This window comes from Corticium candelabrum, chromosome 15, assembly GCF_963422355.1.
Source record: "Corticium candelabrum chromosome 15, ooCorCand1.1, whole genome shotgun sequence".
Classification (NCBI taxonomy): domain Eukaryota; kingdom Metazoa; phylum Porifera; class Homoscleromorpha; order Homosclerophorida; family Plakinidae; genus Corticium; species Corticium candelabrum.
This window is the reverse complement of record NC_085099.1, coordinates 5,634,843-5,659,981: the sequence shown is the minus strand read 5'-3', so window position 1 is coordinate 5,659,981 and position 25,139 is coordinate 5,634,843. Positions and strand designations below refer to the sequence as shown.

The following is a 25,139-nucleotide window of genomic DNA, read 5'->3' as shown; positions in this document are numbered from 1 at the left end:
AGCTAACAAATAATGTAAACAAAAACAACATAGTGATGTAAACAACAACAAATAATGTAACCACCACACAACACACTTAATGTGTCAATACCTGTTGTTCCTCTCTTATAGCTGCAGTCTCCTTGCCTGTAACACATGACATATCAATTAATTAAACACAATTGTGGTGGACAACGTTCTAATGATTTCACCTCTCCCCTTTTACATTAGCTTCATGAAAGGTCTTAGGTGTCAACCGTGATACACACAAGTTGATGTTATCATAACCGTATTGATATTAACCAAGGATAACGTGGGTAATGTGGAGGTAGAGAATGTGTTCTGGCCAAATCATTGAAAACTCTGGCCGGCTGCCTGCTATTGCATTGCGTACCAATACCTTGACATCCTCCTGCTATAATAGACAGTAAACAAACAAGAAACATGCAAAAACAAACAAAGAGGCAACGAAACAGACACAGCATAAATGGCGGATGGACGGACAGACAGACAAACAGACAGACAGACCGACTTTAACAGATAGACAGACAGGCGTGCACACAGATGTGGACAGACAGACTGACAGACAGACAGACAGATGGACAGGCAGACATACAGACAAACAGACAAACAGACAGATAGACAACCTTGACAACCAGATGATTATACCATCCATGTCAGGATGGTATGTGCCTCAAACACAGCCATTGCAGCAAGTGAACCCGATCTCATTGTCACATATAGGGCAACGTGTTTGTACAGATGATCTCAGGTCCAGTGATATCAACACCGCTCAACACAAGAGCAGCACTGCATGCATGATGTATCCTTGATACTGAAAAGTTTAAAGGTATACTGCTTGAGCACATGACACACACACACACACACACACACACACACACACACACACACACACACACACACACACACACACACACACACACAAACACACACACAACACAAGTCTTCACAAACACACAAACATAGACCTTTGAGTCTATGCATTGACATCAGTGTGTTCATGTACGTATGTCAGTGATATTGACAGTTTTAAATTTAACAGTGTTTTTGCTGTAGAAGGTTAATTTGTCAATATCTAATCATCTCAAGGCATCAAGTTTTTTAGCAAAGCCTTGTCTTATACTCTACTGTAGATTTTGCGTAACAGGCATGGGGTGCATGGTGTACGGTATGTGCAGTACAGTCCAAAGACCTAAATTTGGTTGATATGAGGGATCATAAAACTGTAGAAGGAAGTGTGTTCAACAGTGTTGGTACAACCATGCACTTTCAAATTGCTAACAGTAATGAGTTTAATTAATTATATTCTATGTTAGCACCACAGCATTGATATCAACAGACAATTATTTAATTAAACGTTGTCAACAAAGTTCTAACAGTATTATGCTTCTCTAGTAATTGCTGACTTTTAGAAAGACAAAAGACTTTACGTTTCCTATTAACAATAAAAAATGAGATTAAGACCACAATAATATGTAGTCATCGAGCTCATGAATTTGTTTGGTGCGGTCACATGACATCTTACCCTACTTGGCTTTATCGCTGAGCATCAGACATCTTAACAGCTAACTGATATATTGATGATGAGCACATTTATCACACAACTATAACGCAAACACACAATTCACTGCTAATGTAACAGCTTTTTAAAAATTAAATTCTAATTTTCCAGCATGAAATGTAGTCTCGCTTAGCCAAACCCTTTCCGCTGCGTCATACTTCCGGGCGAAAGACACTGAATTTCGCCTATTATTAATTAAATGGACATATGCTCGCCTTGGGCTTCCGTATGGACATGTAATTTAGGAATTTGCATGACTCACGTGACTTCCGGGAGAGATGGCGGGTGAGCCGGACCACTGCTGGATTGCTCTGCCTTTTCACTACATTATTGCGATCAAAGATCTAACTGTGAAGATGTTTTTGCATGATCATTTTGAGCGTTTTTATCACAATCTACGACCATTAGCGTTCGCAAAACAGTTACAGGTCATGTCTACGTCACTGCCATGTCTACAGGGATGTCTAGCGGACAGCATTTTGCCTGTCTTTGCGCAAGTACAAGACGTTGCCATCGGGGACTTGATTTTCGAGGACCGATGTTTGAAACAGATTCCTCACTTTGTATGTAATATGAAACTGAAAGTGTTGAAGGTTTTAGGTAAAAAAGAAATTACAGAAATACCACTGGAAATTTGTACTCGTCTTACTTCATTGAAAACACTTTTTATCAACAGTTGTGGCTTGAAATCACTGCCTCACAATTTTGGAGATCTCGCAGCTTTAGAACATCTGGAGTTATTTGGCAATTGTTTGGAACATCTTTGTGACTCATTTTCTCGGCTTGTCAATCTCAAATGCCTAAAATTGTCAGGTAATCCTTTTGATGCACTGGACAAAGAACTTCCAGAAACATTAACCAAAATCAGATATTTGCACTTAGGGGGGTGTGCGATGGAATTATTTCCATCTCAGATTTTGAAAATGACTGAGATAGAATGGTTGAACATCGATGTTAATGCTATCAGTTATCTCCCTAAAGAAATATGTAACTTGTCAAAACTCACTGGATTTTCCTGCTTTGGGACTATTCTTGTGTCACCTCCTATTGAAGTGTGCAAGGAAGGAATTTCTGCAATTCGGTCTTACTTCTGTGCTTTGTCATCTTCATTACCTGTCAAGTTACGAAGAATGAAACTGTTGGTGTGGGGCAAATTTAAAGCTGGTAAAACGAGTCTTTCACGAACACTAGCTACCAAATGTTCCTCATTGACACAAGAAGAGGAGAGAACAATTGGTATAGAACAAAGCGAGTTTAGTTTGCCCAATGGAACAAATTTTATTGTCATTGACTGTGGGGGTCATCTTTCCTATTTACTAGCTAACCAAATGTTAGTCAGTGACAAGTCTGTCAATATTGTAGTTGTGGACAGCAGTGAGTATGATCTTACTGACGAGTATTTCCATCAACATGCTGGTAATCACATACAGATGATCCTTGAACGTTGTAGTCGTGCTGTAGTGTTGAGCATATTTACTAAGTCTGACCAGCTCTGTTCAGCTGATGATCGCTCTGCAAAGAAACATCACTATGAACAGTGTTTGAAGGACATGTTGAAAGAAAGGAAAGCAGAAATAAAGAAGCGTGGTTTGCAAACAAGCCAAAGCTCTTATAATTCATTTCACGTGCATCAACAAGTACATGTCAAAAAGGAAGTGTTATTTTTTAGCTCGAGTACAACAGAAGGCATGAAACAGTTATATGAGCACTTGCAAGAATATACTGACAATGAGACATTATGGCCAGTTGTCAGTGCAGAAGTTCCTGAAAGATGGCTTTCATTTGAAGAGAGACTGAAATACAGTGCAGAAGTTATACTTGGATTGCATAAGCAACGAAATGACCGTCCTTATCGGGGGTTTTCAGTATTAAAGCACCGTAGTCGTGTGCCAATGTGGTCTATTGAGACGGTGCAGAAATATGGCATGGACTGTGGTTTGTGTCAAGAAGATAGTCGCTTAGTTTTACTGTATCTTCATCAAATCAGCTCAATTTTGTATTATCCTCAATATCCATCTCTCTGTTCCTACGTATTTGGTCTTGTTTCATTTGTTGTTGATGTTTTCAAGGCAATATTTCGACATGACCATTACAAACTACAACGTGATATTCGTTTTCGGAGTTATCCCAACGCAGTAAGCCCTGAAAAGTTTAATGAGATGAAAAAAGATCTGGTAGAGAATGCATGTTTAAGTATGCGGATGCTGATGGCTCTCTGGTCAGACTTTAAACTTACAACGTATCATCTTGATGTATTAATTAACATGGTTATTCAATTTGAATTTGCTTACATTGTGACTCCTCATGCAGATGTTGAACAGGAGGTCATGAAAATACTCTGTGAAGTAAAGGACTTTCCAGATTTATCAGATAAACCCTTTTTTGAAGAGTCACCAAATAGTAGTCCTTCTGATTCTGGAAGCGAGGCATCATTTTTTGATGATGGTGCAAATAGCAGTGCTATTGGCTTACTGATGAAAGAGAAAGGAAACGTTGTGACTCCTCATGCAGATGTTGAACAGGAGGTCATGAAAATACTCTGTGAAGTAAAGGACTTTCCAGATTTATCAGATAAACCCTTTTTTGAAGAGTCACCAAATAGTAGTTCTTCTGATTCTGGAAGCGAGGCATCATTTTTTGATGATGGTGCAAATAGCAGTGCTATTGGCTTACTGATGAAAGAGGAAGGAAAACTCCTTCTTCCTTGGTTACTAGACAGCAAAAGACCTGATGGCATTGGCAGCCTGTGGGCTACTGATTGCCCATTGTCTTCATTCCAAGTGGTAGTCAAGTATTCATTTGTACGTGTCTATTCAGTGCCTCGTGGAGTGTTTGAGAGATTGTCATGTCGGTGTCATCATCACGCATCTTATGTTAGCCACTGGAGATCCGGTTTTGTAATGCGCTATGGTTGTGTCACACTGTTTGCTCACACAGATGAGAGAGAGCCTGAAGTGACGATGATAGGTCGAGTTTCAAAATCAAACTTTAATCTGTTTCGCCTTTATCATGTGATGTGGCGTTGTGTGCAAGAGATTGAAACTATCTTGCTCACAGTACCAGGAGTGTTGCTTGACAGATACATCACTACAAAGAAGGAAACTAAGCCAGGACTCATAACGAAGAAGACTTACAAGTATTTTGTTAAACCTTCCAGTTCTTACTCTTGCTTCTATGTTGATGATTTTCATCAATTAACAAAGACATTGGAAAAGCCACTATTGCCCGGCATTCAGACAGGTAGAGCAACAGCTGTCTTTGTGATCTTTTTCTATAATTTCCCATTGTTTTGCAGTTGTCTCCAGTGTATCTTCTGGGGTTCCTCTTTCTGAGATATTCTCTACTGAATGTGGAGCAGTGGTTGATCAGAATGATTTGAAATGCATTGCTCGAGATGTTGGTGACCGTTGGAAGGATCTGTCTTTGGAACTAGACACTGATATTGATGATATTGCTGACAAGCGACCTTCATCAGTGCCAAGTTACAAAATGCTACAAAAGTGGAGTGGAAAGTGTCAAGAAGATGCCGTGAATTGTGTGCTTTCTGATGCACTCTGTGCATGTGGCTTAGCACACATTGCTGGTAAATATTTTGGTCACATTGTAGACGTGGTGTTGAAGAAGCACACTGAACAACATGTTGACGGTAATCAAGGTGAGAGTATGATGCGGATTAGCACACATTGCTGGTAAATATTGTGTTCAAATTGTAGATGTTGGGTTAAAGAAGCACACTGGACAACATGTTGACGTTGACCAAGGTGAGAGTATTAATTAATGCATTTTAGTTTGTTGAAAGTCAGTTAAACAACATTCTAGGGTTGTGGATAGCTATAAACTGTTATCTGGTAAATTGTCAAAAAATGATAATTTGTAGTGAATGGCTTGACATTCGTTTTGGCTTTAACTACACTCACCATTTTTAGCTGAAGACCTCAAATTACCAGCTTGTCCCTCTGTTTAACAACCTTTAAGGGAGATGCCATAGTAAGATATTGCATTGCATTTATTGTGGTTTATTTTTCTGTCTGAGACAGAAGTTAGCTACTTGATTACTTGCTATCATAGTTTTTACTGTTTACAGCATATCTAAATTGACTTAAACTTGAGTGTCCTGCTGCTTGTCTTTCCATAAGAGGAGAAAGAACAGCATGTGTGTGTGTGTGTGTGTGTGTGTGTGTGTGTGTGTGTGTGTGTGTGTGTGTGTGTTTCTTGTTTACAGCATACCTAAATTGACTGCACTTAGGCAGAAATTATAATGTTGGACATTTGTAAGGTCCCTCACTAGAGATGAAGTTGCAGAGTATGCAGGAGGTCAGGACAAAGAACTTTCATTATGTGTCACATGTCTGACATACAATGTATTTAGTTACATAATTTTAAGCAAATCAAAGTGTTTTTGACATAGCACTAGTTTCAGATGTGGTCATTTGTGTGCTGTGGGAATACAGTCTTTAAGCATAGTCTTTTCAGGCTGAAAATTGGACGACATTAGACCAGCGGTGTGTGTGTGTGTGTGTGTGTGTGTGTGTGTGTGTGTGTGTGTGTGTGTGTGTGTGCGTGTGCTCATGTGTGTGTTGTGTGTGTGTGTGTGTGTGTGTGTGTGCGCGTGTGTGTGTGTAAATCTATACAGGGCATAATTTACTTTTCTTTTTTTGCGTAGCAGTATTGCTACACAAATTGCAACTTGAGTAGCAGTAATGCAAAATTTGTTGCAACCATATTTTTGCAAAATAAAGCATTTAATTAATTAATTAAATACCCAGACAGTTTATGCTTTTCTAGTCTACTGGCACAAGTTCATGTGGAAAAGCTGTGCTGTTTGTATTTCTGCTGACAGTGCTGTTTGTGTTGATCTCTACATTGGAAAGGTCATATGCAATACACATTGCATGTTGTTTGTTATTTTAGTTGGTGTTGACCTTCTACATTATATCTACTATACATAGAACATTGACTACACTGTTCCTTACTTTTGTTCCTTTTTTTACCTTGTTAGGTAGTTACATTGGAAGTCTCAATAGCTATGTTGTTTCAATGTTTCTGTCTGTTGCCATCCCTTCTGCTAATGAGAATTATAGTTTCAGCAGGTGTTCTGCTAATGTGCTTTAGTCATGCAAGTATGTAGTGCACAGCATGACCACTCAAGTAGAGATGGTTCATAATTGAATAAAGATATAATAGTATATAAAATAACATAACAATAGCCAATGCCTATCCTCTCACCACTTTGCTATGCAGGGTGCACAGTTATGAGGTTTTTACTACTGTACTTGGATGTGACATTCTGATTTTGCATCGCAGTTTACAACACGTACCTGACTTTCATTCCCAACATACAAAAATCGACTCGCAAAGTGCGATGCGATACCGGATAAATTATGCCCTGCTATAGTTATGTCATTTTACTTGTGCATGTTGAAAAAGATAATTTGCCAAATGTCTGTTGTAACGTTTTCAAAAAGGATTAGAGTCCTCAGAGCAGTAGAGTTAAAAGGTACTATCGACCAGATTAGTGTAGTGAAACAGATCACAGATTACGGATTTGTTGTCTGTGGGCTGCACACGGGAGCATCTTCAGTCTAGTAGTAGAGCAACTGATGGGACACATTTTTTTAGTACACCTTGTTTCACTTCACGTTAACTTAATTGTGATCTTCAATTTCAGGTTTCGGAAACAATCAACATTATCACATGATGTCAGACAAACTAGATCATTTCAATGTTCTTGTTGTTTGCGCTTTGCCGTTAGAGCTAAGAGCTGCAATAAGAGTTCTAGAAAACGGAAATGAGAGCAAATTTGAAGGCAAACATCCACATCTCCCGCAGCTCAACGTCAAAGTGTGCGACAAATGGATGTCGACATCGATGTCAACTCCTCTGAAGGTGGGGATGGCCTCACAAACAAAAATGGGAGGAATGGAGACTCAGAGGATCTTGTCTGAACTTGCCAGGCACTTCAGTGCTAATGTAGTCGTGATGACTGGGATCTGCGCTGGAGAGGAGGACAAATACAGCCACACCGAGCACGGTTGTGTGATCATCCCCAATCGAACTACAGTAGAGATGAGCGGAAAAGTTGAAGAAGGCGGTCAATACCAACCTAGTGCAGAATACGAACCGCTTGACAACACCATTCTTGCATCAGTCAACGAACTGGCTCAAGAAAATTCTGATGTCTGGTTGCGGTATGTTCCGGAAGACGCTATTCGTCCAAGCCCTCGTTATCTTCAACAACTCATTCTGGGGCTTGTGTCTCAAAGCGGAGAAGATGGGATTACCAAGAAAGAGCTACTGGACAAGATGGTACAAAAGAAGTTACATGGAATGACCACAATGGATGTTGACAAGGTCCGTCTAATCTATGATAGTGTTCTCACAAGAATGCTAGAGCAGAAGTCTCCTTGGATTTCATGCTCATCACCAACAGCAAAGCATAAGTACACTGCCACACAGGAAGGAAATGAGTACAAAGAAAATGCTGCTGTTTTTCCACGGAAAGACGCTGTCAGTGCTATTGTTGATTGTACTATGGCTACCATGCCAAACGTGACTGAGAACCTGAAGGAAGAGTTGAAGATTATAAAAGAGCGCATGGCAGACAGAAAAGTGAAAGCAGTCGACATGGAAGCTCACATGTTCATGAAACAAGGCAAGGACAGCTTTGGCAAAGCAGTCGTCATGAAAGGCATCTCCAACTATGGTACTAGTGCAAGCAAAGAGGACTATTACCAGGTGTATGCTGCCAGCACGTCTGCTGCTTTTCTAAGGCACTTGATGACAGTTAAACACCATCTCTTCAGTGAGTAGTTGTACCCTATGTCAATGAGATTACTGGTTGACAATTTAACTTGTGGTTGTAGATCTCTGATGTTCTCAATATCAGTTGTACATACTACAGTACATGAAGTGAGACAGAACCAAAGAAAGCTACTATGTAGGAGACGGTTCACTACACTGCTGTTTGTTGACCAGTACAGATGATGTAGACAGAATATTTGACACCATCAATTATTTTCAGAAAAAAATTGTATGATTTCAGTTTGATATTCTAAAAGTTTATACTTGAAGCTTCACATTATACACACCTCAAACAAGATAGCTCATGGTAAGGCTGTAGGTTGATTGATTGATTGATTGATTGATGAGAAGTGTCAGGTGGTCATACTGTTACAAGTTAATTGCAACCATCAATTTAGCAACAGATATTAAACACAGTATATTTGGATAGAGGACTGTATACCTAGATGTCCAACACACCATGAAAGGAAGGGACAACCAAAACTATTGCTTTGTTCCCATTTTTTGGTCTCTGGCTGCCAAAATGCAGAGGCAGTTCCCCAAACACTTTCTCACAGGAAGTACACTGTGATGGAGCGGAGGGGTTGGTGACTATAGATACCCAGAACACAGAGCACAGACATTAGGCATGACCAGAGTCTAGCTACTGGTTGAATTACACATACATCGGTTAGCTCGTGCTCTAGGTAACTTCTTTGCAGGAGGCTCTTCGAGAGCAATGTTGCAGAAGTTGCTGGTCGCCTCTACGTCCTTAGCTAGTGACCTACTTGCAGTAATACAACAAATCAGTGTTACAAAACAGATCTATACTGCAAATCTGGAATAAAATTAAACTTCATTTGTATAAAGTGTGGCGTTCACATCCACACTAGAAATTAAGTTGCTAGCAATGAACACCCATGCATTCCAAACTAAACTCACAACGATGTGAGTCCATACCTCACCTATATAATACAACTGTAGAAGTCGGAAATATCTCTGACTCGAGGCATGATTTAGGGAATCGAGACCTGAGCTTTGACAACAAGATTCTACAGTTAGTCTGTTGGCAGCTCATGCATGTACTAGCGCATCCAACATGTGAATTCAAAGCACCAACATGCAGGTTCTGCAAATACTGGGAAGTAATCAAGGAGCGCACAAATAAAATTTGCAAATATTTAGTCATATATTCTTGGAGTCCCAGGCAGTCACTGCATGTTTGGTCACTTAACGTGTTGCATGTGTACAGACTGCCGTGTGCAAGAAGGTCGCTTTGGTATGAGCCTAGATCGATTGCTGTTTCAGAGAAATGGCTTCGGATGAAGCCACTTGCGAAGCAGATGTATCCCATGCAGCCAAGCAATGAACAACAATTGTAAACTGGTAGAAGGCAACCAACTGGATCTAGTAACGTTCTGTCGTTGAAACGCAGAAATTTAATTCGCAGTAGTTTTTGTCTCAATTCTCAACCGCAGAAACTACCAGCTAGATAATTATACGGTACTACGATACCACTGGAACAACAATATTTTAAAATTTGAAAAATGCATCAATTATTGTGCGGTAGACGGTTAAACGGTTCAAACTTAACGCTAAAGATCATCTAATAGTTTGTGAGGTGTTGTAGATGTAGTAAAAGAAACCAGTCGTTAGAAACCCTACATCAATGTAAATGCTGGTTCAGTTTCCCCGTATGTTAGCATTAGACGCCGACTGGAAGACACCATTAGCTCTAGTTTAGTGACACTAATCTATGCTTATAGTATATACTTCTAGTCAATGTACAACTGCAAAATGCCGCAAAAAATCTCTATCGTCTGTGGGAGAGAGCAAAGCAACATTGAGACCCGTATGCAGGCACTGGACGCTCGAGGCGATTAGATCGTCGTAATTTATCAACAACGAACAGCTTTTGAAAGTGGCAACAAATCGAAATTAGTCAATGAGTGCTTCGTCTAGCATTTGCTACTAAAAACCTTCCTAGCAAGATGGGGGCAATGAAACTTCATTTCTCCTAGTTGGCCGATGAACTAAAAACTCTCCTAGTTTTACAATAAGTTTCTCAAGATGTATTATGTAAATGTTGTACTGGTATGAAACTTGAGTTTCATAAGCATCTAGTTCTTCAATACATTGTATGATTAGCTTCAAAACTTTACATTAAATTAAATTCAAACCACTTCAGTCCAACAAATAAAAAATTGTAAAAGAAGCAAGACTGCATACACAGTGTTTATTATAATCATAAGAACACATCACTATGAGTCTTGAAAGCAGATATTTCTTGTAAAGAAACTAAAATAGGAGACTACTTTGCATCTTCCTTATGCATACCTTCACTCTCGTGCTGCTCCTTATGTTTCCCCTCCAAACGTTGCCTCTTCCGTTCCCTGTAATCTAGTGTGTTGTCGTATGCACATTTCTTCAATGTATGATAGTCTATAGGAACATCAAGCTCTATAACAAAATGACAAGTAGCCAATCAACAAATTTCAAGTTAGCATACAAATACATGGCTATACCTTTATCAAACTTCCAGTTGTGCAAACACAAATCGATGTCACCAAAATAAGACTGATTAGAGACAAACTGCACCTGCACAGCAAAAATCAATGCAGCATGATCACTGGTATATAAACAGGTGTAAAAAGTACATGTACCGTAAACATACTCCCAACTATTATGCATCTACATTGTATAAAATATACACACAAAGCACACGACCTTAACAAACGACAATATGCAATTATGAAATGTATAGAAATGTTAGGTATAAAGAGTGAGAGTTCACGTCAATCCGTACGTCATTGGCACATTATGACAACTAAATAAAACATCTCCAAGAATCACTCTGTCATTTCAGTAATTGTGCAACATTGACTCCTTGCCAAGTGTACAGTACAGTGCATACAACATGAATTACATTGTTAATTTAATCAACAGAACCAAGCCGGACCAACTAATTTTCTTGAAGATTGCCATTACTTTACTCTACTAAACTACTTGATAAATACCTCATTTTGATGCAGATGTTTGGCCATCTAGGTCAATTTCTATAATACCTGGCATGGTTATGGAGTCTGTAGTGTGAACGTGATAATACCATATGCAAGCTGGTGACCAGTGAAATAAATGGTCATTCTTTCCTGTTGTGACTGTGAATCATAAAATCCTACGACCTAACGATCAGTCCCTATTAGTGCACCAATCTTATGCTGCTCATTGCTACTGTATCTCTACTCAGGACCGAGTGCTGCTGCAACATGGTTTCAGACCTCTCAACTTTCTTCACACCAAATCGTGAGACTGTCTTTTTGTAAGACGACCATGCCTATTAAACCCAAACTAGGCATGTCCAAACAACCACATTACGTATACCCCTACCATACTCAAAATGCTTGGTCTTTTCGGCCGGAAAGAAAACTCTGACTGGTCATCTGATTCCGGTCTAGGCAGTTGAATACCTTATTTTGCCAAGGGTACAGCTTTTCCTTCTGCATCTCATTAGCAGATTTTAGCGCAACAGTCGACTGGCCTCACTTTACGTTTCTGTGCGCCAAAGCTTTGCCACGAACTTCCAAACATTACTTTACTGCAGGTAGATACCCCAGATACAAGCAAACAAAGTCGTATAAAGAGTTTAAAGAATCTACTCTGTCCGGAAAGATGAGGCTAATGGGTGTGCGCAAAGCGACTGCCAGAGTGTCTCGCAGTAGGCTTGTCGGGAGAAAGGACTGGCAATCATGAGAATTGGGCGCAAATCGTGAGACATGCCCGTAAATCGTGAGTCTCAGTTTCACGACAAAATCGTGAGTCTCAGTCATATGTGTGACCACAGCACAGCATCACAAACCTGTTTTGTCTCGAGAACGCTTGAAACATCGACTAGTAGCAATGGGTTCACGTCACTCCTCACTAGAATCCAAAGCATGCCATCGGATGTAAAAGCAAGATGCAGAGGTGTGGCTGCCAAATGAGTCATTGTTACAAATTTCAAATGACATCCATCGTCTGCCACCGCAAACAAACACACTAAATCTGAACTAACAACAAACACCATTCTATAAACATCAAAACATTCCAAATCGTGACTAAACGTACCTTGCAGCTACAGCAATTAATCCAGTTTCCTTGCAACAGTTAATACAAGTAGGAAAGACTGCAATATCATCCTACAGCAATGTATAACATAGACCTCACCTCTGACATCATTAACACAATGCATAAATGATAATCTAATAGCTCACTTTCCCACATGGAAGTGGAACCAGGTCCAAGCAAGCTCCTACAACAAAATTCCACAAACCTATACGCCCATCCTTCAATAAAGCAATAAATAACAGCAATTAGTTATCACGTGAATCAATACAGTAGTTAAGTTAAACGCAACATCACAAACCCCGGATCCTGACACTAACAAATGGTCAAACTTTGGATGTATCTCGACTTGACCGACAAACCTAGCACAAACACATAAACAGACAACACTAATTTACACAACATTTTGTGTCTTATGTGTTGTCTTACTCTCTGTGTCCGAGGCAAAAGCTCTTGATGTTATACGCATTAGGAAGACAACTAACTCTAATCTTTTCGTCTCGATCGCAAGTCACAATAAATTTACCATCAATAGACAACGCCTAAACATCATACACAACTCATTTCATCACCTTGACCGAACCACGGTCACAAACAATTCCTAAACTGCTAATGTATTAATTAAATTATACGACAGCAATGATTACGCACCATGTCCAGTAACATTGACACGTGACCAAGAAGTAATTTGCCTTCATCCAACCCATCAGCGTTATATCTATAGTAAAATGTACGTGTTTATAACTAAGTATGTGATTGTGAAATAATGAGTGACAACACTCACCTGTACACATCTCCTGCCTTGTCTGCTGTATAGATGTGTTTTTCGTCGGGGCTGAAACTGATGGCCGTGACTCGTTTAGGAACACAACTGCAAAAATATGCTTATACACAAATTGTGCACCAAACAATAAATTTATTAAGCTAACATTTCAAGAAGATACGATTAGAGACATTCAATGTTGTACAATAGAAATAATGGTGTTCATAAATTTCACATGTAAATCGTCAATTTGTAAGCAACAAAAGCAGCTGCAACTTAATGTGTTCTACCCAGGGTAGATATACAGGACTGTAACACTGTACTTACATATACAGCAAGCTGATGGCATTAGTGTAGCTTTTAGTCCAAATACTACAGCGTCCTTCCTACATCCAACCAATGGTATCGATCCTGGTTGTTACCAGTAATGTGTTTGCCCTAATCATGATTAGACCAACAACATTTTAATGCTGGCCAAGAGCATCTGTAAAGTGCCATTAGTGTAGCACGTGAGATCAGCACACATATACAGTCAGACCTCATATTCCGACCACGTTTGTCATGAGGGGAGAGGGAGGTCTGTCAGACTAATGCAACTGTCTAGCATACACAAATTGCTGTAACACTCCCATGTATTGAGAAGACCCACGTGAGAATCTTTAACTGTTGTTACCAATGCAAAGGTGACTACTGCTAACAGGGTTCTCATTAGACCTACAAAGTCCAAAGATGTTATCAGCTCATCAGTCAATGTCTGTCAATAGCTAAGAGTCATTCTTACTGCCAGGCAAAACCAACTGCTCCAGGGTTCTCCATAAAATGTGGTAGCGTAGCGCTGCACCACGTTGAGCAACCCTAGCCACGTGACCAACCCTTTTGGCATGTGCTCTACCCAGAGTAGATGCACAGGACTGTACACTGTACTTACATATACGGCAAGCAGATGGCATTAGTGTTCATGCGTGTAAACAAATGCAGAAGACATTTCAGTCATGAAAAGGAAGGCCATAATAACTGTGTTCTTTTCTGTTTGGGGTGGAAGGCTTCAGTGATCAATTAATACACATTCTGACCTACAGTTATTGCAAAAATCTGGGTATTCGAGCATACATCACTCAGTGAGGTATGGGACGTGTCTTGCAACTACCGTCTCTTCATGCCATCCTATTCTGATAGAGAAAACCCTGTGTTCTATACTCTGAAAGTTGCATATGTTTGAGTGCTGCATGTACAAAGTTTTATTGTACACACACACACACTAAATACTGTATTTCTCCCACCCACCTTATTAATTCACCACCCATATAATTCCCCTATTATTCAGGCACCCGAAAATATAAATTCTCTCTCCCAAATAATTACCATCCTAGTACTTCCACAGGACACAATTACTTGGTTGAACTGTCTGGAAACAGATGTACCCATACATGATACAGATTATATACTGGCCCATGTACAGCAAGTCAGTGGTTGTTCTATATCGACGTCAAGTGATGCAAGTAAATCCGATCTACCTAAATAAAGGCAAAAGTATGTATAAAAATTGCAACAGACACAGACATCAAAATCTTTAAGCATGCTGCACATGCTATTGGGATGGTCTCTCACATGATCGCATCTACATGTATGAACCTTGCCATCATTATCTAGTTATAGTAGATACTCGATTATACGACCCCTTTGGGCAAGCCACAAAGAAATAGGGGTAGGATAAATGAAAACAACGAATAATAGAAGCGTCGAAGTTTCAATCATACCTCGAAGTTCCAGTCCACTTTTTTTTAGTCCGGTATGTAGTATGTACATGGTATGAATTCTAGAACTTGTACAATACGCTAGTGATAAAACTATTGCATGAAGACATAATACGTGTACTATATACGCAAACTACAATCACCAAACAGTTAAAACTAATCCTAGAAGCCTTTGTATCTTTCGTCGCCATCACTGCACGTTGTCACTGCGCTTGCACAAAACAGGCTTGTGATGCCATTTCCGCTTTGCAAACACAGTTAGATAATCTAGGAGTCAGATAATCGAGGATTGGATAAGCGAGCGTCTACTGTAATAACTCCTTCCAATGTTGCGGCATCATAACGGTCATTGGATGTCTGTCCTTAGGTCAAGAAAGTTTAATTAAACTGTTTTGCAATGCTGACAATAACGCTGAAGTTACAATACCGACCCCAGAGAAACAGTTCACAATCAGCACAATCAAGGTAATGAGCATCCTGTATAGTGACTCTGTCATAGCCAGGAATTCAAAACAGACTTTAACTGTTAAAAACAGAGTCCTTTACTTGCCAAACTTTCATGTACTATGAAAACATGTTTCTCTCTCGATTACTTCCCACTGCTGACTAACACCCGAAAATTTCATGCTCTGTATGGAACTCTCGCTCACATGTCACGAAGCGGTCTGGGTACGCAAGGTAACTCACCGATTTGTACACTTCCAATCTTTTCTTGTATCATAAACTTGCAGCTGTTTATCACTGTTACAAGTGGCAAACATTCTACCGCTTCTACTAAAGCAAGCCGCCAAAATCGGACTTGATGCTTTGATTGTCTTCAAATTGCATGTTCTACACAAAACAATAGTCACTATCAAACAAAAAATGCCAAGATTCAAATAATTACTTGCCAATAAGCTTGAACTCATCACCACACGTCAATACTGCCGTCTCAGGATCCGTTGGATGAGAAACAACCAGCGCCATCCTGACACGCTTGCGCACTTGCACAACCACGCACGCGCGCACCACCAAACGCTTGGTTCAAATGTACTGTATCAACAAAATTTGTAGCAGAAGCTAAGATAGCGCAGCACGTTGAAATCTAGAACTAGACGCTCTCTACGAGGCAAGTAGCCAATAGAATACAAGTCAAATGCATCTTGAGCATGCAGGTCACACTGAATCCCCGACCACATTATACTACGGAAAATTACACACTACTACACAGCCAGTTCCTACATGCTACCCTCGTCTTTTCTACATCACCACTCTCCAACACCGTTTGCCCCATCCCGCTGTTCGTGTAATAATTCCTCGTCACCTTCTGCCTGAAAGCATAACAAACAATGTAAGTTTGATAAACACAAATAAGCTTGCAGCAGTTACAATGATTGCAATGCATACGGTTGCAACTAACTTTAACTACTGAAAAGATACTGCAACTCGAGGGTCCACTTCCCCTCACAAGGCAAAATGTAAGAAGAAAACAATCGAGTGGACCCTCGAGCATACAGAAACAGGCAATGCCTGTTGACAAACACAATTCAAATAGTCCACACCCCAAACAGTAACTGGTGGTTGCTTAGGTTTAAATACCCTGAAAGAAGAAAGTCGTGTGAGAATAAACTCGTTCGAATTCAGAAGACATCACTATTAGCGTGGAATCAATTTGTGCGATAACATGTCCTCTCCATCCACCTTTCCGTTGGCAACTGCTATGTCGCTGGTGGGTAGACAAACAGTAGCAGATACAGGTGGCACAAACACTTTTCTGTCCTGTGAAGATTCGTGCTTGAAATAGTTTAAGATGGCTGACATGTCTTCTGGCTGGCATTGTCTGGGTCATGAAGCTAGTAAGTGTTTGGCACTGAAGATGAGCAAGGGAAAACTTTTGTGTCGAATTTATTGTGGGATGAGCTGCGATCACACAAAATCACATGACCCCCCCCCGCACAATTTTCTTCTTTCAGAGTATACAAAAACTATTATACATTACTGCTATCAAAACTTACTGAATGTTATTACCCAAAAAAGGTTATGAAAACTAGACGTGCTCTCTCATTTGACTTACAGAAAGTGCAAGTAAGACTAAAACTACTGTTTTCACTCTTTTTGTATTAAAGATTGCCATACATCTACATCTTCCAAGAACATGTGACCAGACCACCTGCCCCAATAGTTCGGCTCTAATGCCAATTTTAAATATAAACTACTTAGAACACTGATCAGTACCTAGAATGAGCAATTTGTTAGATATTCAAACAATAATTAGTATGTACTCACATTATGTACTCACACTATGGTTCCATACCATTACCATAATATGGCACAATATACTGTATAAGCAACTGTACACTGTTAAAACGTATTAATCCTAAAGATAAATAAAAATGCAAACGCAAATTATTTTAGATAAATAATTATTGCGTTAATTACACAACCAACTTCAAACTCAGTTGCTTGCATCAATGGCGTAATACTCAAGTTTGTCATTATCATACAGAAACGTTTCTAGCAAAGTAATGGCTGATTTTGGAGTACATGTGTGTTACAATGTATTTGACATTATGAGCTACTACTCCTGTCATGTATACTTGTATTTCGTTTGAATATACAAGTTTGACAACCACCAAGAAACAAAGACAGTCGACATGTAGTATTTACCTCTTCTTCACCTTCAAACTCCTCTCCTTCCAATACATCCGGTTCGTCTCCTTCTTCTTCTTCAAACTCTGCCGGAGGATCACGACCACTCTGCCCGCCATCGTCTTCATCATATACCTCATCGTCGTCGTCTTCAACAACTACAATCTCCTGCTTGTCTCCTTCTTCTCCGCTCTCCACTTCGTCATCATATTGCTCATCACCTTCTTCTGGCAATACATTGTCACTCTACACACACAACACACAACAGCGATATAATGACTATCTGTCAATACAACTAAATGATATAATGGTGACCAAGTAGAAAGGTAAAGGATTAGTCCACAGTTCATCTTTGATTGCCTCGCCAATCTCATCTGCTCCGTCTTCTTGTGTTTCATTAAACCAAGTGAAGAAGCTCTTCCCAGCATCATGAAGCCGCTTCTGACCTTTTACAGGTACTGGACTAACGGTTAGATCCTAAACGTAACACAATAACAACTACAGACAGCAGTTGTCAAAAAAACAGCACAAACACGTCACACCATGCTATCCTTCCATCTAATTGGTGTCGACGTTGATGTTGGGTCACCGCTGTCATTCACCAATATAAATTCCTTGACAATTCTGTCATTGTCAAAATATGGGTTTGGTTGAAATTCCTACAATAATAAACTATTAGCAACTAAGTTACAAAAATCCAAACAATCCCAGTTCCAAGCTTCTTGTTGCCAACTAATTTCCAGCATGAAAACCAAGTTTGTGATTATTGATATTGATGCAACATCTATACAGTAAATGTGCTCAGTACCATGCTGCATCGCAACAAAAAGCTTGGAACCGAGCGTCGTCTGTATCGCCATCTTACAAACGATATTCTGTATCCACTCTTGATATCCTCAAATTCCTGAACTTCAATATTGCTCAAATATCGTAAAGCCTCCTCATCCCTCTCTGTAACCCTCTCTACCACTACAGGCTGATTCAATAACTAACAACATAATCAAGGAATATACACACATCCACCATCTCTACAAAATATCACCAAGTGACACAGTCACCCATACATCTAATGCCCAACTACACACCCCACGGGATGCCCCACCCACCCCGGACAATGACCCTATGCAAAGATACAGCCGTAAACCAAAACTCCGGAACTTTAGAAATCGCCTCGGTCCGTTGAGCGAAATGCGGTTTGCGCAAGCCGTTATATTTCTGCTCGACGCGCAATATCTCCTCCGAGGCGCGATCGTTCAACGCATCGAGCTCGCGCTGAATGTTTTCAATCGCCTCCAGCTGCTCCTCCGCGCCGTCTCTCTCGTCGGGATCCAATTCGCCATCGCCGTCGTTGTGCTTCGCCAATTTCGGCGGATTCAAAACCCTTGCACTTGACATCGTGGATAAAATGCCCGGATAACAACACCCGGATAAAAACTTAAATCCGCGTTTTTCTCACTTTTCTGCTCGTTTCTGTCGTTTTAGCTTCTAATTTTGCGAAAAGAAATGGAAATCGATGTTACAAATAAGAAGAGATTTGTGTGCGTTCTATTTCCAGGTGCGAACGTTGACGGCGTCGCGTCGGATTCGAACCATCGCTGTCCGGTTGCTAGCGGGACTTTCCCTGCTCTTTAGGTAATGTCGTCGACATCGACGCCGCACTGCAAAGACTCGGAGGCATCAGGACATTGACGGAGGTCAGTGGCGACTGTGCACGTGTCTGTTGAGACGATCTCGTGTGATATGAGTTTGTTGCTCGTGTCGTGTGTTTGGTGTGCGGAACAGTCCGACTTGCTGGTTGGTTGCATGGTTGTACGGGCGTGTCCAGTCGCCGGTCGGTCCGTCTGTCGGTCTGTTATTGAGACAGCTGTTCATTAGTTTGTTGGTCTTCTTTCGGTTTTGTCTGTTAGCCTGTGCTTCTGCGTGTCTTTATTTACATTCACTGATTGCATTGAGCAGCTTTGGACTTGTGAGTGTGCGTGCGTGCGTGCGTGCGTGTGTGTGTGTGTGTGTGTGTGTGTGTGTGTTTTCTCTGTGAAATTTGTGTACATGTCTGTCTGTCTGTCTGTCTGGCTGGCTGGCTGGCTGTCTATCTGTCTGTCTGTCTGACTGTTTGATATAATTCCATTTATATCAAACGTTTACATCATGAGCAACCTAACACAACAAGCCATTACGGTCTTGAAGCATACAAAATTACACTGCTCAGTCTGTCTGTCTCTCTGTCTGTCTGTCTGTCTGTCATCATATATTTTCGAACACAAGACTATATTACATTTCAGCAAAATAGTAAGTACTTAAGTTCAAATGTACCTTATCCATAATCTACACACGATACACTTTGCTAAGAATGAGCTATAAACTACAAGCATGCAGCAACCCAGAGACAATCAGTCTGTCTGTCTGTCTGTCTGTCTGTCTGTCTGTCTGTCTGTCTGTCTGTCTGTCTGTCTGTCAATTTCATTTATTGAAATACAAACTCTACGTTACATTTCTAAACTAAATGCAAACAAGCTACATGAGTTCAGCTTTAGTTTAATGCAATCTACTTTGATAGTCTCTGACGTATATGTTCTCATCTACTTCTCCAGGGAAGACACGTGTCAGCTTGTGGAGGATGACTTTAGCATTGCATCGTTGTAAGATTTTTGAGAATTTTTTCTCCAAAAGCCTCTAAAGTCAGCTTCATTTCTATAGCCTTCAATGTCTCTTGATCTTCTGGGTAGTTTGTTTATTAAATAGTTAGTAGCTTCTGATCCCCATGTTCCAAAATGTTCAAATACCAGAGGAGTGAAATTGAGGCTTGATGTATGGCCGGCAAGTTGTTGTTTTTGAGCTACCTGCTTTAAGTATCTTGGCTGAAAGGATGAGCCATGGCTACATCGAGGTCACAGCTATACCCAGAGTCGTACACAACTATGGTCTATTCTCAGTTTCAGAGTAACGATGTCGAGGTACTTTATCATGATGGATCTTTAACTTAATTCATGTAGACAATTTCTCCATGCATTTACAATTTCATCATGCTGCCACGCAGGCCCACCTCCATGTTTGAATGTAAGAAGTTGATATTCATCTGCCAACTTGCCACATTGACACTGGATGTTCCAGTTGACAAAAGGTGCAGGTATGTCCAACCTCAAAGATGCTGCCAAACAAAATTGTCGGGTTTAAGTGCAAGAATCTCTTCAGTAGGAGTGTCTGTCTGCCTGTCTGTCTGTCTGTCTGTCTGTTTGTCTGTCTGTCTGTCTGTCTGTCAAATAACATTAATTTCAAACACATCTATAATACAATACTAGCAAGGTCACTATATATATATATATATATATATATATATATATATATATATATATATATAATTTAACACTTAACTTAAAGAACAAAGCAGACTACCCAGAGCCAACTAGTAGCTGAAAACTGGGTAGAGCAGTCTACAGTACAGTTATGCAATGTCATCGGAGAGAGCTGAGATATTTTTCTCATTATGACCTAAGCATTACAAAAATCTCTTTCTCCAGATGTCTAGAAACTTATCAGCATTACGTTGACCAAGTTCATCACATGACTTCTTGACGAGCCTTCCTGGAAGGTTTCCCCATCTCACCCCATTGTCTAAAACGTTCTGTGATCGACTGCTGCAGCGGCGTAGCCAGAGTTCAAGATTTGGGGCACACTGGAAAATTTTCTCAAATTTGCATTTCTACTTCTATACCTTTTCACTTGTTAAGCATATTGTTCTTCTGTTTTTGTCTACTGCGACAAACCTGTCGACAGCTGCTGCAGGTCTATCTTACTAAAGTATCTCTTTCCTAGAATCTAGATATGGCCAGAAGCGCTAAAATGTTTTATCTCTTTTGTTCTGGCCATGTCAGCCCTGAAGTAAGTCTTCAGTCTCTTCAAACTTGAAAACAAACGTTGACATGATGTGGTGTAGATACACCTATAGTGTAGATACACCTATAGTGTCAATTTGGGACACTGCATGAAGGCCTACGTAGCTACGAAGCCTCCTTGACTGGCAAGAGATGATTTTATTATGCCAGAGAAAGATTTTACTTTCTGTTTGATCTCTAGATATTGTGCTACTGATTTTGCCTGAAATGACACCATTTTATGATTAAGATCATAGTTTTACGGAAAATTGAAGCAATTAGATATAATTGTCTTTATCTAAAACATTATTGTCATGGGCAGTAACAATCATTGACACCAGATTTAGGGCTAAACCTGCAATTTGAAAATATTGGGTGTAATTTGCAATTTGCTAGGATCAAAATCTAGACTAGCAACCAAATTTTGGGGGCACATACCCCAGAAGTTCGGTCCCTTATAGCTACGCCACTGACTGTTGATCCACCTAAAATGATTTTCCTTACATATTTTGCGTTTTTCTCTTCTCTTCTTTGTGCAGCAGCGCTGTATTGGAAAAATATTAGAGCTCCAAGGGTTTGCCAGAGCTATTTGTCTGTTTCTCTGCCTTTCTGTCTCTCTTTCTGTCTGTGTGCCTCCATGTCTGTGTGTCTGTTTGCCTGTTTGCCTATATGTGCTTCTGCATTTGTCTAATGCCTGTCTGGCTGTTTTGAACAATTATAATCAATTTACTATAAACACATTATTGTGCTTAGACATTCAACTCATTACAGAAACGTCCACAGCTGCAGTTTCGGCCAGGTGATACCGGTAGCATTCCTGTCTGGGGATCAAGGCGCCAAACATCACTTTTATTACTACACATAAGAAAACGACGTACTAAACAACTTGATTTGGACAGTCATCTCTCTGATGCTTGCACAGTCAGATTTGCAGGCATTGTAGACACCATCTTTGATTTTCCAGGTTTGACATTATTCGATACGTGTTTGATTTAAATTTGTCAATTGTACTTACAATTTTATTGTTATATTTTACAGCTCCAGCTGACTTTCAGTATTTACCTCCAGGGTTAAGAACAGACTCTCAGTCTGGACATGCGATACACGATTTATCCGTTACGGGTCAGTATGCATTGTTTGTTTGTTTGTGTGTGTGTGTGTGTGTGTGTGTGTGTGTGTGTGTGTGTGTGTGTGTGTGTGTGTGTGTGTGTGTGTGTGTGCTTGTACACATTTCATGTGTGTCTATTCAATCTATTGCTAATGTAGTTTGTGACCCTAGAAATCCAAGGTATCGATATGCTAGACAAGAAGCAAGCGATACACATACCACCAGCCGTATTCAGCAATATTAGTAAACCTCTTCCTTATCGGTAGATTTCCCAACATTTATCATATCATCATACATTAGACATATTAATTAGCAATTACCTTCTATTATTAGATTTACATCAAACACCTCTTCAACAAAATCGGTGTGATACAAAGCTTTCATCCATTACCCAAACATTATAGCCATACTCTGTATGTGCAGGTGAATCCAAAAGGAGAATTAAATCCTGTTGGCAGGTACAGTAGAATTAGAAGGCCAAGCCATGCCACTATGGTCTCTTTCCGTCACAATGATATCCATCACTAAGTGTACTGAGTCCGTGTATTGCATAATGGATATTTTAGTGTTTCAAAGTGTCCTTGATATACATGTGTGTGTGTGTGTGTGTGTGTGTGTGTGTGTGTGTGTGTGTGTGTGTGTGTGTGTCTGTGTGTGTCTGTGTGTCTGTGTGTCTGTGTCTGTGTCTGTGTCTGTGTCTGTGTCTGTGTCTGTGTCTGTGTGTGTGTGTGTGTGTGTTTGTGTGTGTGTGTGTGTGTGTGTGTGTGTGTGTGTGTGTGTGTGTGTGTGTGTGTGTGTGTGTGTTTATTGGATATTAGATATTTTAGTGTTTATAAAATGTCCTTGACATCCATGAATGTGTTCCAACTAAATGTGACGAAGGTGGTCCACATGTACCAGCAGATCGAATCGAAGCAGGACAACAGGTATGTTGGATGTGGCACGTGTGCTTCGTTATCCATATAATGACCGATATTGTATACTTATCACACTATGCCTGGACATCGTTGGAGACACTTGATCGCTTTTGTTGTAGTTGTTTGACGAACGGCCTGTGTGGAGTCGAGTTGCATTTCAAAGTGAGATGCGGTTGAGTTCTGAGGCGACGAAAAAGTAGATTGTCTTAGTGTTGGCTTGGACAGGAATCATTTTGTCTTACTACTTGCTTATTGCATAGGCTCTTGCCCAGAGTTGCTTACCATTTCACATCAGGACCCTGGCATCGATTGTGGGTGAAGTTTGGATATGATCCGAGGACTGAGAAAAGCAGCTATATGTAAGCGGTTGTAAGCAAAATGTAGGGATAATGCCAGTCACAAGCAGAAAATTTTGCAAGTTAAACAAATTGTATGAAAACTGTTACACACACACACACACACACACACACACACACACACACACACACACACACACACACACACACACACACACACACACACACACACACACACACACACACACACACACACACACACACACACACACACACCATTCCATGTACAGTGGCCTACATGCAGAAAGACACCCAATCAGACGATAAATGAGTAGATGACCCACTTATAGGCATCTTATATAATATCAAACACGGGTTACATTGTCTTTACAGTTATCAAGGCGTTGATTTCCGACAACGAAAGCGAAAACTTCAAATTGGTGAAACGAGTAATTCTGGGCCAGGAGTAATGAAAATGAATGTTGGCACTAACCTCAGTAGACAACTACCACAGTCAAGGGAACCATCTCTCCCCGACCAACTCGGTGACAGCGAAACAAGGTGCAAATTCTTTCAGCATCTACTACCTTGTCATTGTCATGCTTGGTCATCATGCAGTTTCCTGTGTATATGTGTGTCTCTGCTTCATGTAGAGACAAGGCAGCAAGCGATTCTCAACGTTCATATGTGTTTCGGGCCGATGCTGTTCCAACACTCCGTCAGTTCTTCTACCAACTTTGTGACATTCAAGTGGAAGAAGTTGAGCAAATGATTCACGATGTTCAAGTTGAATCCACTTGCTCGGTAAGCCAGCAATAGTTTTCTCAATACAAACATTCAAACTGTGTGTGTGTGTGTGTGTGTGTGTGTGTGTGTGTGTGTGTGTGTGTGTGTGTGTGTGTGTGTGTGTGTGTGTGTGTGTGTTTATGTAGGAAAAGGATGGTTGGCTACCAGCATCCTTTATAGAAGACGTTCGGAAGATTATGCATTCGAAACTGAGAGATCTAGAATTGACAGACCAAACGTCTTTGCCATCTCCCGATCCCTCGCAATTGGGTGACGAAATATCCTATTATTGATAATTGATTAAATATTTGTTGTTAATGTTGTTGTTGTTCTGATCCTTAATTATTATCACGACTATTCAGATGATGAATATTAATGGCTATGAAAATGTCTCACACCTGGACAGTGGAAGTCGACTAGCAACAAGAGTGCATGACATGTAGTGACATATCATTGTATTTTGTACAAATGATTACAATTTCAAGATACGTGTATACGCACCACAGTTTTAATTTTAAGATCACTTCTTCCAAGTTGGGTTGTACAATAAAAATTGATACAGCAGATGGTGGTAAC

The 25,139-nt window shown here is 40.2% G+C and overlaps 4 protein-coding genes across 6 annotated transcripts; 2 read left to right on the top strand and 2 right to left on the bottom strand.

Annotated features, from left to right (window-relative positions):
* Positions 1–4,263: 4,263 nt before the first annotated feature.
* On the top strand, positions 4,264–8,625 carry LOC134191284 (uncharacterized). Its single transcript, XM_062659882.1, has 4 exons — positions 4,264–4,801; positions 4,857–5,216; positions 7,230–8,363; positions 8,425–8,625. Exons 1-4 carry the CDS (start codon positions 4,462–4,464, stop codon positions 8,430–8,432), a joined length of 1,842 nt encoding a protein of 613 aa, XP_062515866.1. The 5' UTR covers positions 4,264–4,461; the 3' UTR covers positions 8,433–8,625.
* Positions 8,626–10,450: 1,825 nt separating this feature from the next.
* Positions 10,451–15,930, bottom strand: LOC134191157 (tRNA (guanine-N(7)-)-methyltransferase non-catalytic subunit wdr4-like). Its single transcript, XM_062659739.1, has 11 exons — positions 15,846–15,930; positions 15,647–15,790; positions 13,227–13,313; positions 13,094–13,160; positions 12,872–12,984; positions 12,744–12,804; positions 12,592–12,663; positions 12,446–12,516; positions 12,198–12,387; positions 10,867–10,939; positions 10,451–10,801 (listed from the first exon to the last, which is right to left on the bottom strand). The coding sequence occupies exons 1-11, from the start codon at positions 15,923–15,925 to the stop codon at positions 10,653–10,655; spliced, it is 1,107 nt and encodes a 368-aa protein (XP_062515723.1). The 5' UTR covers positions 15,926–15,930; the 3' UTR covers positions 10,451–10,652.
* Positions 15,931–15,976: 46 nt separating this feature from the next.
* LOC134191158 (protein SET-like) lies at positions 15,977–18,988 on the bottom strand. The gene is made up of 6 exons (XM_062659740.1): positions 18,722–18,988; positions 18,453–18,575; positions 18,130–18,246; positions 17,903–18,064; positions 17,606–17,833; positions 15,977–16,269 (listed from the first exon to the last, which is right to left on the bottom strand). The coding sequence occupies exons 1-6, from the start codon at positions 18,980–18,982 to the stop codon at positions 16,204–16,206; spliced, it is 957 nt and encodes a 318-aa protein (XP_062515724.1). The 5' UTR covers positions 18,983–18,988; the 3' UTR covers positions 15,977–16,203.
* A 34-nt stretch (positions 18,989–19,022) lies between these two features.
* On the top strand, positions 19,023–25,129 carry LOC134191156 (general transcription factor 3C polypeptide 5-like). 3 transcript variants are annotated; one of them, XM_062659737.1, is made up of 14 exons: positions 19,023–19,142; positions 19,220–19,281; positions 22,228–22,420; positions 22,495–22,578; positions 22,736–22,826; positions 22,898–22,928; positions 22,988–23,078; positions 23,423–23,490; positions 23,601–23,677; positions 23,742–23,840; positions 24,171–24,338; positions 24,431–24,581; positions 24,710–24,841; positions 24,916–25,129. In XM_062659737.1, the coding sequence occupies exons 1-14, from the start codon at positions 19,091–19,093 to the stop codon at positions 24,937–24,939; spliced, it is 1,323 nt and encodes a 440-aa protein (XP_062515721.1). In that variant the 5' UTR covers positions 19,023–19,090; the 3' UTR covers positions 24,940–25,129. The 3 variants fall into 3 exon arrangements, 2 of the variants coding, with proteins under 2 accessions (XP_062515721.1, XP_062515720.1); XM_062659736.1 differs by having other exon boundaries at positions 22,210–22,420; XR_009971725.1 differs by lacking the exon at positions 24,916–25,129 and having other exon boundaries at positions 22,210–22,420; positions 24,442–24,581.
* Positions 25,130–25,139: the final 10 nt, after the last annotated feature.

Bases quoted from the DNA above. Each gene is read 5' to 3' on its own strand.
- LOC134191284 (XM_062659882.1), top strand. From the start codon at position 4,462: ATGCGCTATGGTTGTGTCACACTGTTTGCTCACACAGATGAGAGAGAG. The intron at 4,802-4,856 runs GTAGAGCAACAG...ATTGTTTTGCAG, and splicing joins ATTGCCCGGCATTCAGACAG to TTGTCTCCAGTGTATCTTCT. The intron at 5,217-7,229 runs GTGAGAGTATGA...CTTCAATTTCAG, and splicing joins ACATGTTGACGGTAATCAAG to GTTTCGGAAACAATCAACAT.
- LOC134191157 (XM_062659739.1), bottom strand. From the start codon at position 15,925: ATGGCGCTGGTTGTTTCTCATCCAACGGATCCTGAGACGGCAGTATTG. The intron at 10,940-12,197 runs GTTTGTGATGCT...TTTGCTGTGCAG, and splicing joins GCGTTCTCGAGACAAAACAG to GTGCAGTTTGTCTCTAATCA. The intron at 10,802-10,866 runs GTATAGCCATGT...ATTTTGTTATAG, and splicing joins CAACTGGAAGTTTGATAAAG to AGCTTGATGTTCCTATAGAC.
- LOC134191158 (XM_062659740.1), bottom strand. From the start codon at position 18,982: ATGTCAAGTGCAAGGGTTTTGAATCCGCCGAAATTGGCGAAGCACAAC. The intron at 18,247-18,452 runs GTAAGATGGCGA...TTATTATTGTAG, and splicing joins GTGGATACAGAATATCGTTT to GAATTTCAACCAAACCCATA. The intron at 18,065-18,129 runs GTGTGACGTGTT...TGTTACGTTTAG, and splicing joins TTAGATGGAAGGATAGCATG to GATCTAACCGTTAGTCCAGT.
- LOC134191156 (XM_062659736.1), top strand. From the start codon at position 19,091: ATGGAAATCGATGTTACAAATAAGAAGAGATTTGTGTGCGTTCTATTT. The intron at 19,143-19,219 runs GTGCGAACGTTG...CCTGCTCTTTAG, and splicing joins TGTGTGCGTTCTATTTCCAG to GTAATGTCGTCGACATCGAC. The intron at 22,579-22,735 runs GTCAGTATGCAT...TTGTGACCCTAG, and splicing joins ACACGATTTATCCGTTACGG to AAATCCAAGGTATCGATATG.